The sequence below is a fragment of the Penicillium cataractarum genome (genome assembly GCF_028827025.1).
Source record: "Penicillium cataractarum strain IBT 29864 chromosome Unknown utg000010l, whole genome shotgun sequence".
NCBI classification, from domain to species: domain Eukaryota; kingdom Fungi; phylum Ascomycota; class Eurotiomycetes; order Eurotiales; family Aspergillaceae; genus Penicillium; species Penicillium cataractarum.
Window position 1 is genome coordinate 1,714,824 of NW_026622746.1, and position 12,913 is coordinate 1,727,736.

The 12,913-nt window shown below is 49.1% G+C and overlaps 5 protein-coding genes across 5 annotated transcripts; 3 read left to right on the forward strand and 2 right to left on the reverse strand.

The window, feature by feature from the left end:
• Positions 1-1,594: 1,594 nt before the first annotated feature.
• On the reverse strand, positions 1,595-4,583 carry N7496_012703 (putative DNA mismatch repair protein (Mlh3); the record flags this gene model as incomplete). Its single annotated transcript, XM_056705616.1, has 2 exons — positions 1,595-4,281; positions 4,337-4,583. 2 exons carry the CDS (start codon positions 4,581-4,583, stop codon positions 1,595-1,597), a joined length of 2,934 nt encoding a protein of 977 aa, XP_056549514.1.
• A 197-nt stretch (positions 4,584-4,780) lies between these two features.
• N7496_012704 (uncharacterized protein) lies at positions 4,781-6,347 on the forward strand (the record flags this gene model as incomplete). Its single annotated transcript, XM_056705617.1, has 3 exons — positions 4,781-4,896; positions 4,949-5,013; positions 5,083-6,347. The coding sequence occupies 3 exons, from the start codon at positions 4,781-4,783 to the stop codon at positions 6,345-6,347; spliced, it is 1,446 nt and encodes a 481-aa protein (XP_056549515.1).
• Positions 6,348-6,740: 393 nt separating this feature from the next.
• N7496_012705 (cytochrome P450) lies at positions 6,741-8,523 on the reverse strand (the record flags this gene model as incomplete). The annotated part of the gene is made up of 5 exons (XM_056705618.1): positions 6,741-6,836; positions 6,892-7,662; positions 7,723-7,841; positions 7,904-8,156; positions 8,215-8,523. 5 exons carry the CDS (start codon positions 8,521-8,523, stop codon positions 6,741-6,743), a joined length of 1,548 nt encoding a protein of 515 aa, XP_056549516.1.
• Positions 8,524-9,764: 1,241 nt separating this feature from the next.
• On the forward strand, positions 9,765-11,092 carry N7496_012706 (uncharacterized protein; the record flags this gene model as incomplete). Its single annotated transcript, XM_056705619.1, has 5 exons — positions 9,765-9,929; positions 9,999-10,374; positions 10,436-10,553; positions 10,644-10,711; positions 10,767-11,092. The coding sequence occupies 5 exons, from the start codon at positions 9,765-9,767 to the stop codon at positions 11,090-11,092; spliced, it is 1,053 nt and encodes a 350-aa protein (XP_056549517.1).
• Positions 11,093-11,486: 394 nt separating this feature from the next.
• N7496_012707 (uncharacterized protein) lies at positions 11,487-12,230 on the forward strand (the record flags this gene model as incomplete). The annotated part of the gene is made up of 1 exon (XM_056705620.1): positions 11,487-12,230. The coding sequence occupies one exon, from the start codon at positions 11,487-11,489 to the stop codon at positions 12,228-12,230; it is 744 nt and encodes a 247-aa protein (XP_056549518.1).
• Between the last annotated feature and the right edge of the window lie 683 nt (positions 12,231-12,913).

Here is a 12,913-nt window from a genome sequence, read left to right on the forward strand (position 1 = left end):
AAGAGATTGTCAAGTCTCATCCACCACCCACGCCAGACCTTCCTCATAAATGTCAAACGAATCCCTCCAAGAAACCAACAACAAAACACTCGGAACAAATCCCGGAACATTTCCCATCGTAACACTCCCAGATGGACGCAAAGTACCCACCGGCACTGTTGGGGCGTTGCTAGTCAATATCAAAGCTTACGACGAGGGGAACGAAGAACGACGTGCTGAGTTAGAGCCCGCCATCAAGTCGGCTATCCCGACACTGGTGAAGGTGGGAATGTTTGATCTATTTACTCCACAAGAGTGGACGTCGGAATCTAGTCCGGGTCGGACTTTGGTTGGGATATTGGCGAGACATTATCTTGAGTAAGTTTCTTGGGTATACTCTTGATGGAGAGAAGGGGTCTGATTAGTGCCCGCAGTGTTAGTCAATGAGTAAAAGGGGCTCAAATTTGGGAGACTTGAATGGCTATTCTCTAAGAAGCAGTTGGCTGGAATTTACCTGATATTGCACTTTTGTTCCTAGGTTAATACTGAATAGCTCGAACTTTATGGATTGCTAGTTTGGTGCGCGCGCACATCCTATGCCGCATGGAGTACATGCGGATGGTTTTGACGCCCGAGGTACTAGCTGATTATTGATCGGAAACATGTATGAGATATTTCAATAAGGATATTTGTTACAATAGATACCATCTGGCAAAGTTTGATTTCCTGATTATTGGACCTCCACTCCACCGTTCAGATCGTATCTACAGAAGTCCCGTTTACATGGAGTATCGAAACCTTGGAGATACTCGTATTTTATATTATACAGTATAATTTTTCTAGGCCTTTTGACAGCGTAATAACGTTCGTTTCAAGATGAGTGATCAAATGATGTATCTCAATTCCATTCCCAAAAACCATCCTCCGTGCATAAGGCTCGCTCGAACGCCCTCGAACATCTCCACAGACACCCTATACCATACCCAAACGGTATCTTTGCATGCATAGAGTATGATGATTGCCAATGCAAGGGATACGTCAAAAACCCGAGAGTTTGGGCGTAGGGTCAGAGTGGAGTTGGTGTGCACCCGGATCCGTAGTCCGGCGAACAATACGGGTGCCTAGATCTGCGAGGTGCGTCCGTAATACTACCGATATGTATTTGTAATGGGCGTGGGCGTTGTTCGAAACAACTAGCTGCATGTTAAATCTGATTTATGCTAGGTCATGCAGCATGAGGGCTGAAGAGCCGCTGACGAGGCGGCTATTCGCTCTCGGACCACTGCGCCAAAGAAGATCGTCTTACGGTGTACTCCGTACACCGAAATACATGGTACATGTGGATTCTTTTTCCAGAAGTACGGAATGCGACACAATACAGTATTGTCATTGTTCGATTTGGCGTTGGAAGTGTTTATGCTTTGGTGGGTGTTTTGCTTAGATGAATGTGACATATCAGAAGCCTCATTTTTAACGAGGCAAAGTACTGTGCGGGGCAACATCAAAAGTACAGCGGGAGAGTTTCAATGGCAAGAACGTCTATATGGCAATAAAGTACCTTTGTAAGATTGTAGGAATTGCCAAGAAGAAATTCAGGGTGTATCATTTCAATTGTCTAATTTACATACTGTGCCTGAAACGCGTCTAAGAAATCTACCCCATTGTTATCATGTTCATCATAATCCGAACCCATGATGCCAGCATCAGAGGGCACATTTCCGATTCCAGGCTGTGGTCGCAGGTCAAGTATCGGGATCATGGACGGTCGGCCATGGGCACATTGGAATGGAAAGGCGCATCTCGAAAGCCGTGTGACCAGTTCCTCACACTCCTGTAGACTCAACGGGTCATTGAACATGATAGCACCTCGGCATGCCCGAGAATTGAGTAGGTCCAGAATACTCTGCGGACAGCCGCTCATTTTCTGTACCCACGGGTGCGCGACGATCGCTCCGGTTCTGTTAGCGGAGAACTCATCGTCATCAACGTCGCCCCCCGTTGAAAAGTTCCTCGTTGGCCTTTTCGAGCCCGGCGGCTTTCCATTCTCCTCTTCGAAATTCCAGATTTCACGACGGAGAAGATCCGCAATCAAGTTTGGCTCAAGTCGACAACGTTCAGCGATGAGAGTTGGTACCGCTTGGACCTGAACGCTTGCCTCAGATAATGCTTTCATAGTTATGCTGTAGCCAATGCCCCAGTTGCCAAAGAAATCCAAGTATTTGCGGAAAAGTGTAGCTTCCGTAGCAGATATGCTGAATGAGATTGGTTCAATACCCACGGTTTGAACCTGATCATGTTGATCCAAAGAGCCAGGGGAAATGAACATGTCTTTAAACAATTGTTCGACGCGGCATCTTTCATCGGCGGCATGTTGATCAATCAAGACAAGAACACCCTCCGAGTCATGATCAACCGTAGCACTGGGACATATGGGGTCGAATTTGGCGAGAATGAATTTTTGATCAACCTGTGCGATGATGCTGGCCGTTGCCAGGCTTTGACGTTGTAATTTGCCCCTGAACTTAGCAACTTGCGTTCCGTACAAGTTTCCAATATCCCCGTGGCAATGATGCGAACCCGGTAGGTTGTGAAGTTGATCCATCTCGACGTCAAGATTTGGCACTGGCGCCTCTGTTCTGGCAAACGTAGGATTGTCCCATGCATCAAGCAAATTGTCCACCCAGAAGCTGGATGACGAGGCGGATCTTGGCCTATGGGATCTGCCCAGACTTTGCAGAGTACTAAGGAAGTTATTGGATCTAGGTCCAGCACTTATCGCTTTGAGATTGACGGTCTGTCCCGTTCGTGAGTTTATCTGATGCGTTTTCCCAGTACGCGGGTCAACCCAAGGTATCAACTCGTCAGTAGGGGCCTTAGATGAAGGGTTCCCCGACTCTTGCTGCTTGGCATCTTCGACACCGTGGAGGGATGGGGTCGTATCCTCATGTCGCATTTCGCGCTGACTGGAGCAAAGAGGGAAATGTCGACTGTGGTTTGATTGACTTCGTCGAAGATCCGGTAAGTGAGGCAGCTGCCATTCTTTGGGAAGATTGTCGCTTTGAGATATAAGATCCGCACCAACAACGCCAGTTCGTGGATCTTCGGGGGTTTTGGCGGCTTTGACACGGGACCAATTGCTGAAGTGCGGCCCCATATTGGCAGACTGTGATCTCTGCAACGAGGGAAGTTTTAACTGACTATCGAAACCCTCTCTCATGCTCTCGTTCCGCCTGCTTCTCGCGATGCTGTTAGATCGCGTAGAGCTGGTGCGTGCAGCACTGATCGTTCTCTGAGGCCGATCAAGAAGTCTCCCTTGTCGTCTACTCGACCTAGGTCGCATATTTTGCTGTTTCAAGAACTCCAAGATCATCGCATCCAAGACATCAATGATTCCTTGAAGTGACTTCTCAGTGGCGGGAGAGAGTTCATCGCCATCTTCCAGGTGCCGAAGAACCTCAGTCTCGATACGTATATAGAACATCGGCCATTTGTTGATCGACTTCGCCCAGGTTCTGCTCGACGAATCATTCAAGGACTCGGATCTGCCAGTCACATGAGCCGAAGGTTTCGAAATTGCAATGTCAGATGCACTTCTAGGGTTCCCAAAGTCAGACATGGACATCAATCGATTGACCTCGTCGAACAGGGCATTTGAAGAATTCCGTGACAGCATTGGATGCTTGCCCAATGAGATGAATTGTATCTTCTTTGAAGGGCTTGGTACGGTCGAGATTGCTGCATGTATCGTGAGGCGCGGAACAGAAGCAGATATGACACGCCATGACTCCATATTTCGCGAATCCAGTATGTCGGATTGCGAGAGAATGGATCCTATGCGTCCAAGATTCATTTCAAGTGCAGCATTATTCAGCGAGGTATTCGGCGTAGGATTACCGGGACGGATGGTGACTCGTTTCCCTCTTGTGACGTCAGAAATCACAAGCTTCAGGAGCTGGCTATTTGCTAGTGTGAGGGAGACCATCAGATCTCGGAGATGGTCCCATTCTCTCTCCAGTTCTTCCGGCTTCTCAAGGGCCATGGCTCGACTTTTGACCCGCACAGGCATATTCCCAAAAAGATCATTTACGGCGACACAGGTCCCATGTTCCCCAAGCCGGGGACTCTGATGTACCGGAGCAGGGATTAGCCTTGCAACGGGCCTGGCGTGGTGAAAGATGACGGAGTTTGTGCTCGCATGTTGGATATGACGAGACGTCACAGTGAGCAGTGATAACGAGGCCAAAGAAGCTAGGAATAGACCTCGATGTCCATAGGCCGTTGGGGTTTGATACTTGGATGTATCTGACACAAAAATTCAGCAAGGCAAGACAGCCAAACATGGAATTCGGTGACGTACAGTGCGCTTTTCCAAGACCGCCGGTAGGCTCAAACTCCGCCGGTCGTATTCCCTCCCCATCATCCTCCACTATGCAGCTTCCTCTTGGGAAGTCCACAGAGACGAGGACTGTTTGTGCGCCCGCATCCAGCGAGTTCTTGACCAAGTCTACAATCACTCCATGCAGGTGAGTGATTGAGGTTGAAGATTTGATTTTAGCCGCGACATCCAGAGGAAGTGCCTGAATAACTGGTCCATGAGAAGACATGACAAACTCGCTCCGATGTTGAAGAGTTGTCGCGGATGATGTGTCAGTCAAGGTATGCTTCCATTGCATCACCAACGGGGTTCCAAGGACGGCAGGAACGTTGCCACTCTTTCATAATTGTCACATCTGAAAAGACTTGGATGTGTAAATACAATTTACAAAGTCCAGCACAAGATAAAATAGTCGAATCGAGTTAGATGAAAAGTAAATTAGGTAAACGAAGGCAAATGATTGACATCAAGGGCGGGCACATGACCTGCGCGGATAAACAGTCGTCCCGGGGTCCCCCAATTGCCTCGGCGCTGCTTGTTCAGTCTACGGCGTCATACTGCTCCTCCTCCCGAGCAAGTGAACTGTGTCGGGAGGCATCTTGACCTTTTGATACTCTTATCCACCATGGCTACAACTGAGGGGCCTGCGAGAGTGCATGGTAAGCTGTTCTGAGAGACACCTGTCCTGTGTGAAACGACGGGGTCATTAACGGGGTATATACAAATAGATCGCAACGGTCGGCGCCGCCCTTTTTCGAGTTGGATGAAGCGCCTCGCGAGCCTCAAGAGCTCCTCCGAATCTGGCTCTCATCGTTGGTCTAACAAGCGACACACAAACTCCAAGGGCAAGAAGAATGGGGGCCAAGGGAACAACCCGTATCCATTGTCGGGCACACTTAACCGCCCAAACCACAGCGACTCGTACTCCGAAGTCGACGAGCATGATAGACACGGCTCTGGGTCACGAAGTGACCCCTCCCTGGTCTATTCAGGTTATGAAAATCAGATCCCCGCGACAAGCGCCAAGTCCACCGCCCCTACCGTGTCGACCAACGGTGACACCGCGATCTCGGATGCAGGCTACTCCAAGGCAGGGACAATGGCGACAGGAGGTGGCGGAATAAGCTCACATGGCGGAGGCGAAGGGAGCACCTTCTCGTCGCCCGCGCCTTCGGTTCGCTCGTTGACCACCACCTTGACAACTGTGCAGTCGGCGGCCCCATCTACCCAGTTGTACCCCGCGCCGAACACACAACATGGACATGCACATGGCAGCTCCACGCAGAGTTCTGGAAATCAACAGGTTCAGTTCTCGCATCAATTCCCTACATCCTCCTCGCCTGCTACAGCCGTGCCCCCGCACCTCATACCCCATAGCCAGTCGATGACCTACAGCAGCGCGACGGCAAACAACGCCTTGAACGACAACGCCTCTATCCTCACACTCGCAAGCTCGTCCAAGCGCCGACGACGGAATTCCCTTGATACCAACGCCTCCGTCCGTGCCTTGGCACCCTCATCGGTCTTTGGCGGGAGCCGTGAGAGCTTGCCATTGAGTCTGCTGAGTGGTAGTGTGGCTGAACCGTCAAGTACTTCAGCCTTCAACGCTCAAGGGGTGCTGGCCCGACCGAGCATTGTCGGTCTCGCAAGTGCTGAGCGCATCAGTGTTTATTCCTCGTCTGGTACGGCACCTTTGGCCAACGGCGGCGAGCGGGGCAGTTTCCACACCGCAAAGCCTAGCCTGGCTGGAGGTGACGGAGCAAGCATTCGCAGCGGCGCACCGTCTCATACTCGAAATGACAGTACGGCTGCTAGTATCACCGGAGGTGTGGCCAGCCCCCTTGCCATGGCCTCTGGCCGTGTCAGCCGTAGGAGCTCCGGGTGGGGTGAGATCACCGACGAAGGCAACGAGGGGAAGCCTGGCGACGGGACTGACGAGCACTCGGCACCGAAAGCAGAGGTCTCTTTTAATAAAGAGCCACATGAAACTTGATACTCGACGACAACGGCGTTGTTTCTAGGCCATTCCCGAAAAGGCGATGACGAGGGATTCGAATGACTTGCCGCAAGACCCTGCCAAAGGCAGACATACTGCGGGCGAAGACAATTTTTTTTTCTAATGATTGACGCATGGAATTGGGGGAAAGGGGTGGATTGGATTGGCTTGCGGTGTTCAAACTTTTGGCGTTACTTTTCTCTTTTCTCTTTTCTTCAGGACAGGAACTTTGATACCCTCTGCCGTATGACTGGGGTTATTCTCTTTCTACTTCAGCTGCATACATTTTTCTGCAAATTGGCCGTGTGTATTCATAAGAGTCAAAACATAATTATTACTCCTCTTTGATATCATCCTCCTCGTGATAGACAGCGCGTAGACCATAAATGACTACTCGCGGCGCTTGATGATCATCGGCATGTCGTACTGGTAGACGAACCAAGCATCACGGTACTTCCACTCGTGCTTCGGATCGACTAGTTGAATCTACATTGAAAGGTCAGTATAGAATAGTGATGTTCTGCAGCCATTGGATACTCACATCGAACAGACTGTAAAGTGTCGCAATCAACTTCTTGATCTCCAGCATGGCCAAATACCGACCCATGCAGATACGACCACCGCCACCAAAGACAAAGTCAACGGTATCCTTCATACGTCGAGAACGAGCCTCGAATTGCTCATCGCTTTCATTCTTACCCTGCAACCAGCGGTCCGGGTTGAAATCATCGGCATCGTCCCCAAAGACACCAGAGTCCCGGTTGGTCACGAAGGGGTTGCACCCAATCTTAGTACCAGCAGGGATATAGCGTCCGTCTGGCAGGGTAAATCCACCCTCTGGAACTACACGCTCAAAGATCATTGCGATGCCGGGGTTGATGCGCATGGATTCGCGGATAACTGCATCCAGATAAGGCAGGTCTCGGATCGATTTCCAAGGTGCCGGTGTGGGGAGAGAGGCAGCTTGCAGCTCGGTGGCGAGCTTGGATGATGCCGCGGGGGACTTGGCCAGGTAGTAGAAGATGGCACGCATAGTGGCAGAGCTGGTATCGCCTCCAGCTAGGATGCTCAGCATCAGCCAGTTCACGATTTGTTGGTCGTTGACCATGTCCGGGTATGTCTCCTTGAGTTGCACGTATTTGTCCAAGGTGTGATCCACTGAGCCGGCAGTGACTTTCTTGTCGGCGAGCTGAGCTTGGTACTCTGCAACAACCTTGAAGGCATAGAGAACGCCAGTCAAAGTTGGTTTGGGTCCAATTCGCTTGATTGGGTTTTTGTCGAGCAAGTTGTCAATCCAAGGGATTTGGGAGACCTAGGTTGGGTTAGCATCAACATGTTCAAACTGTATACAAAATAGATCGGTTCTCCTTACAGGAGCAAAGTAGATCAAACCATCAGTGGAGTCGGTGATCAGATTGTCCACATCCTTCTCTTGGTCAATGAAGCCATAGTGCCGACCGAAACTGAAGTTCGCAGTGACATCCCAGGCAACTAACTTGTGTGTTAGTTAATGCCTCGAGAATTCAAGCAGAGGACTAGACTTCAAGGCTTACAATATCCAATCCACTCGTCTGCTGGGCAGACAGTACCAGCGTTCTTGCCATCCACAAACTTCTGGGCAAGCTTGTCCACAAACTTGTTGATGGTCTCGTCAATAAGAGGCTCATACTCAAGAACCTTGGTCATGCTCCAGAGACCGCGAATAGGTCGAATGTTCTCGTTATGCCACTCCTCATCTTGGGAGTTGAACAAGTTACTAAGACGATGGCCTTCAATGAGTACATCGTTAGGCCGGTACATGTCACTCTATCCATGTCTGCTGTCAGCAAGGATAACCTGGGGGAAATGCGGGCCGGAACCCTACCTTCTTCCATGGGTTACGTGTGGAGTAGATCGTCCGAATAAGGCTCGGATCAGAAATGCTCACGCAGTTAGGACCAATTGCCACTGCTGTTCCATATTTACGGTGGAGTTCGAGATGTTTCAGGTCGGCACGGCCACGATGCGTGTGAATAGCCCGCCAGGCATCTGTGATCTTGGCCAAAATTGGGCCCGGAATGGCCCTCAACGGAGAAAAGAAAACATCCCAGGCAAGTTTCGTCAAGAGCAAGAGGCCAAGCGCGACAAGAGCTTGGGCCCACTGGCCGGAGGCAAGAGAAGACATTACTGCCATTGTTTCGAGCTGCACCAGGCTGTTCCACGCAAAAGTACGCGACGAGAGAGATACAATTTACTGCAGAGCAATTGCAGGACTGCGAAAGGTGCTGTTATGGTGGCGAGAACACATGGTCAATCGCAGCTAATTTCGAAATGCCGGGCCTTCTGGCCTCCCCGGACCTTAGCGCTCAGGGAATCGAAGACAACAACCGATCTACCCAATCAAGGCACTCCGCGGGGAATCAGAACAGTAGGTCTTTACGAGACACCACGCAGCCCCGGCACTGCGGTCATTGTGTTTTCCGGTGTTTGGCATACGCCACTAGTCGTACATGACTAGAGCTTAGCTTGGTGACGGCACGGTGGAGGGCGGGTTGTGGAGCCCGGGATTGTGTTTACGGCCGCATTGACTGGCCAATTCGAGGGGCAAACTGCCATAACAGGCTTTAGGGTCACTTATTTTGACAGCGGCGCGGCCCTAGTCCCTATGGATGTCGCTTACGAGGAATCCCTCGTAAATCCTGCAGAACGTGGCTTCGGGGGATGACCGACATGAGAATTTGTCGTAGCGAAATTGGGTCTGCAGAATCTAGCAAAGTGGGCTTGTTAGTCAAGAACTCCTGAGTGCGGGAAGGCGCTGCGAACCAATGTTGGGTCTGAGCCCATCGACGAGACAAGACCCACTGAAGGAGTTGAAGGATGCAGCCACTAAGTAGCATTGTCGTGTATTGCTCGAAAACGGATGGGTGCTCACTACAGTGGCGTTCCGGCAGCTTGAAATCCCGAAATGGCTCCAAAAATCAATCGACCAGTTGTGTAGAAAGATAAACTTCTATTAATTGTTTAGCTATGTAGAAAGACAACCTACTCAAGCCACTACTAAAGTTATCAGATTCCAGAGGAGGTAAGCTGCAGCTTAGCTGGTTAGAGTACGCTTATTCCCCGGCTTCTCCATTCACATTTCTCAATTTATCGCACCAAGATCGGATATGTTCTCCGGCAGTCGCCCCTGCTCGATACGACGACAAAATCCCCACAGCTCATGCGGAATGACCCATCAAAGCAAAAGTTACCCCTGTTGTATTTCTTTCTCAAAACCGTTAGGTCGAGTAAGCATTTACCGACCCAGTGGTGATTGGGGATGCTTAAATGTCTTCTGGCTCCCGCAGGGCAGTGGCGTTGCTGCTCCTTCTGAGGCGTCTGGTTTTTGCAAGTTTATTCTGAGATTGTGGTGGTGGAAGCCTGGGTCCGCCCAATATGGAGTCAGAGGCCTATTTACAGGCGAGCAGGGCTCCGCTTTTACAGGGTGTGATGTGGACAATGGCTATAGTGCCTTTGGTGTTTGTGCTGATGCGATTGTACGTTCGAGTTATCTTGAAACGAGTTTTCGGTTGGGATGACTTTATTATCATCGTTGCAACGGTATGTGTTTCATTCTCTTCTACTATTTCTTTCTCGGGTTCTCAAGAGACTCATGCGATTATTCAATAGGCCTGCTTGGTTGCTTATGCTGCCGTTTGTCATGTTGCCTCCACGATAGGCCTTGGAAGACATCTTACTTTTGTTGAGGAAAACCCGAACCACGTCATCGATGTAGCTCTGCTATGTGATATCGGTGAAGCCTTGGCCATTATGGCATGTACGTTGGGTAAAACTTCGTTTGCGGTCACTCTCCTCCGCATTGTCGTTCATAAGTGGATGATCATCGTGCTCTGGTTTGTGATTGTGACGATGAACTTGGTCAACGTTCTAGCAGCCTTGTTCATCTTTGTACAATGCAAGGATCCAAGACATCTCTGGAATGCTTCTATTCCATCAGAGTGTTGGCCTGCCGATGTTTTCACGCACTTTTCTCTGTTTGTGGGTGGTAAGTCGTGCCAGAACTTTATCTTGACTATACGAAATGCTAACTCTTGTTTTGCTTATAGCATACTCTGGTGCGCAAGACTTCGTGCTGGCCCTACTCCCTTGGACACTTGTTTGGAATCTACAAATGAAAAAGAAGGAGAAAATTGGTATTGCCTTTGCCATGAGTCTAGGTGTATTGTGAGTGTGCCATTGAGATCTGTCTTCTACTTTCCTTTCTCAGATTCTCAAGAGACCGATGCTTCTGAAACTAATTTTGTGTCTTTAAAGCGCTGGTGCGGCCTCAATCGTCAAAACAACTTACTTGGTGGCGTTGTCTGAGAAGTCAGACTTTACTTGTAAGACTTCCAATATCCAATCCCTGGGTCATAGCTGATCGACCTTTACTACTAGGGGAACTTGCTCCACTGCTTTACTGGGCGGCTGTCGAAGATGGATTGGCCATTACTGCGGCTGCGATTTCTACTCTCAAGCCATTACTTGCCAGAGTCTTCCCCGGATCATCAATCAGCAACAACTACAACATGATTTCTTATCCTTACGCGCCAAATCGAAAAGTCTTCGATAATTCGCAAGGCGAGACGCGCACCGACATCGGCCATACGAGTATTCACGAGAGAGGGAGTCAGACTGCAATTTTGGAGCCGCTGTCTCCAAAGCGGGATGAAAGTATCAACATGACTACAGAAGTGTCTGTCACTTACAATCGGCCGTCTTAAAAATAAGGGTATATTGGCACACATAGGTAACAGGCCCTGAATAGGAGTTATTGAATGTTTGATATACCTTGGTACGGAAAAGTATGGTGCGGAAACGTATCGGTGTCCGCCATTTCTTCCACTTTGGGACTTCTCTGACGATGTAATGATCCAAATGTTATTTTTCTATACCCCACTTGCGCTGTAAAGCTCAAATAAAGTTTTGGAAATTCTCATTTCTTCTTGGTCCGTTTGAGCAAAGAATCGATACGAACAGTGTGTACATTTTCGCTGCTCACAAACTCTTAGCCTTAATTGCTAAGTGAGATTCGGCATTCCAAGTCAAACCTTCAATATTAAACTCCGGCTATTGAGTTATAAGACTTCTCTCTGAGGGTGAAGACAGCCTGTCAGGATGATTGATGGTCACCAAGGGCCTGACGGCAAGCAACACGTTGTCCTTCCAAGGACCCAGGCCACAAAACTTCCCGAGGTCTATCGAGTCTCGCTTTACGCCATCCATAAACTGGAAAGGGGCCGGAGAGCCTATATTTGGCCGTGGAAAAGGAGTGTGTTTAGCATACTCATCCCGCTCAGGCTTGAAGATGTTATCGATGACCAGATTCCTCGTCCATGTGAGGCCGATCCCGGCTATGAAAGCTGGAAATCTTGGTCAAAGGTCGTCCGGTGCTGGATGTTGAATCAGCTGAGTCTAGAGGTGATCAAGAATCTCGAAATTTTCTGCAGGCGGGTCGATGTAGAACTTGACTCGGAAGATCAACTTCCGCGTTATTCAGACGACTTGTACACGCTGATCGTCAAAGCGTTCATGACAGGTGAGGAAACCACACAATCTAAAGCTGTCATCGCTATCCGTACAACTCGTCGAGATCAGTTCGAACCTGCTGGTGAATATATCGAGGAATGGAGGAAGGTGATACGTCAAATTCAATCACAAAAGATTCCCTTCGACCTCTATATTGTGACCAAATTTATGTTGCTTGAACTACGAGATGAGATGCCGATGAACATTAACACGTTTGAAGACCAGATTGACAGACTGTCTGTGGGCTATATTAGTCATGAACGCTTCCTCCAGATTTGCGACGAAATGATCGCGAAGTCTAAGATAACGGTCGACAAGAGTATGGCGATTTAAAATGTGAATTCGATGATTGTAGCTTCTGGGAAGGGACATTGCTAGTTCCTCTACGTTGCTGATGATACGAGAATTCTTCCGTGCTGCGATGAAAGTTAATATTGCTAATGGCCCACTTTTCTTCTATCTTACGCGTCCTAGTCCTCTGGAACCCATTAGTTATTCTCTCTGGACCCCCTCGGCTATGACTTTGACTCGATTTATGCCCCTTTGATCTCCGGAGTGGTTAGAAACCGATAGATGGCACGACAAATGAGGCTGTGATCTAGACCAGCGCAAAATACGTCCCAATTTGGATAGGTAGCTCCACTGGCTTACTCCTAAACTCGCTGATTGGCTGAAAGAACGCGACAGGCACGCGTTTCAAACCTCGGAACCTGGATGATGATCGTGGAGATGGCGTTATGGCTATACCGAGAGTGTTGGGAGCTGAGAAAGAATGAAAAGTTCAGAAGTTTGAACGAAAAGAACTTGTAGCCTACTCAACCTCCACTCTAAGCCAAAAAGTTGGCAAAGTAGTCAATTATTTCAAGTAGTCAGTCTCATCTAGTTATGCTGTGCATATAGAATGACTAATCCACTGCACAACTAAGGTTAATTTTGGAGGGGACCTGAAGGGTTTAAAAATCCTGTAAAGATGGATCAGTTGTGGGTTTCCATAATGGACTGTATGCAGGGATCTT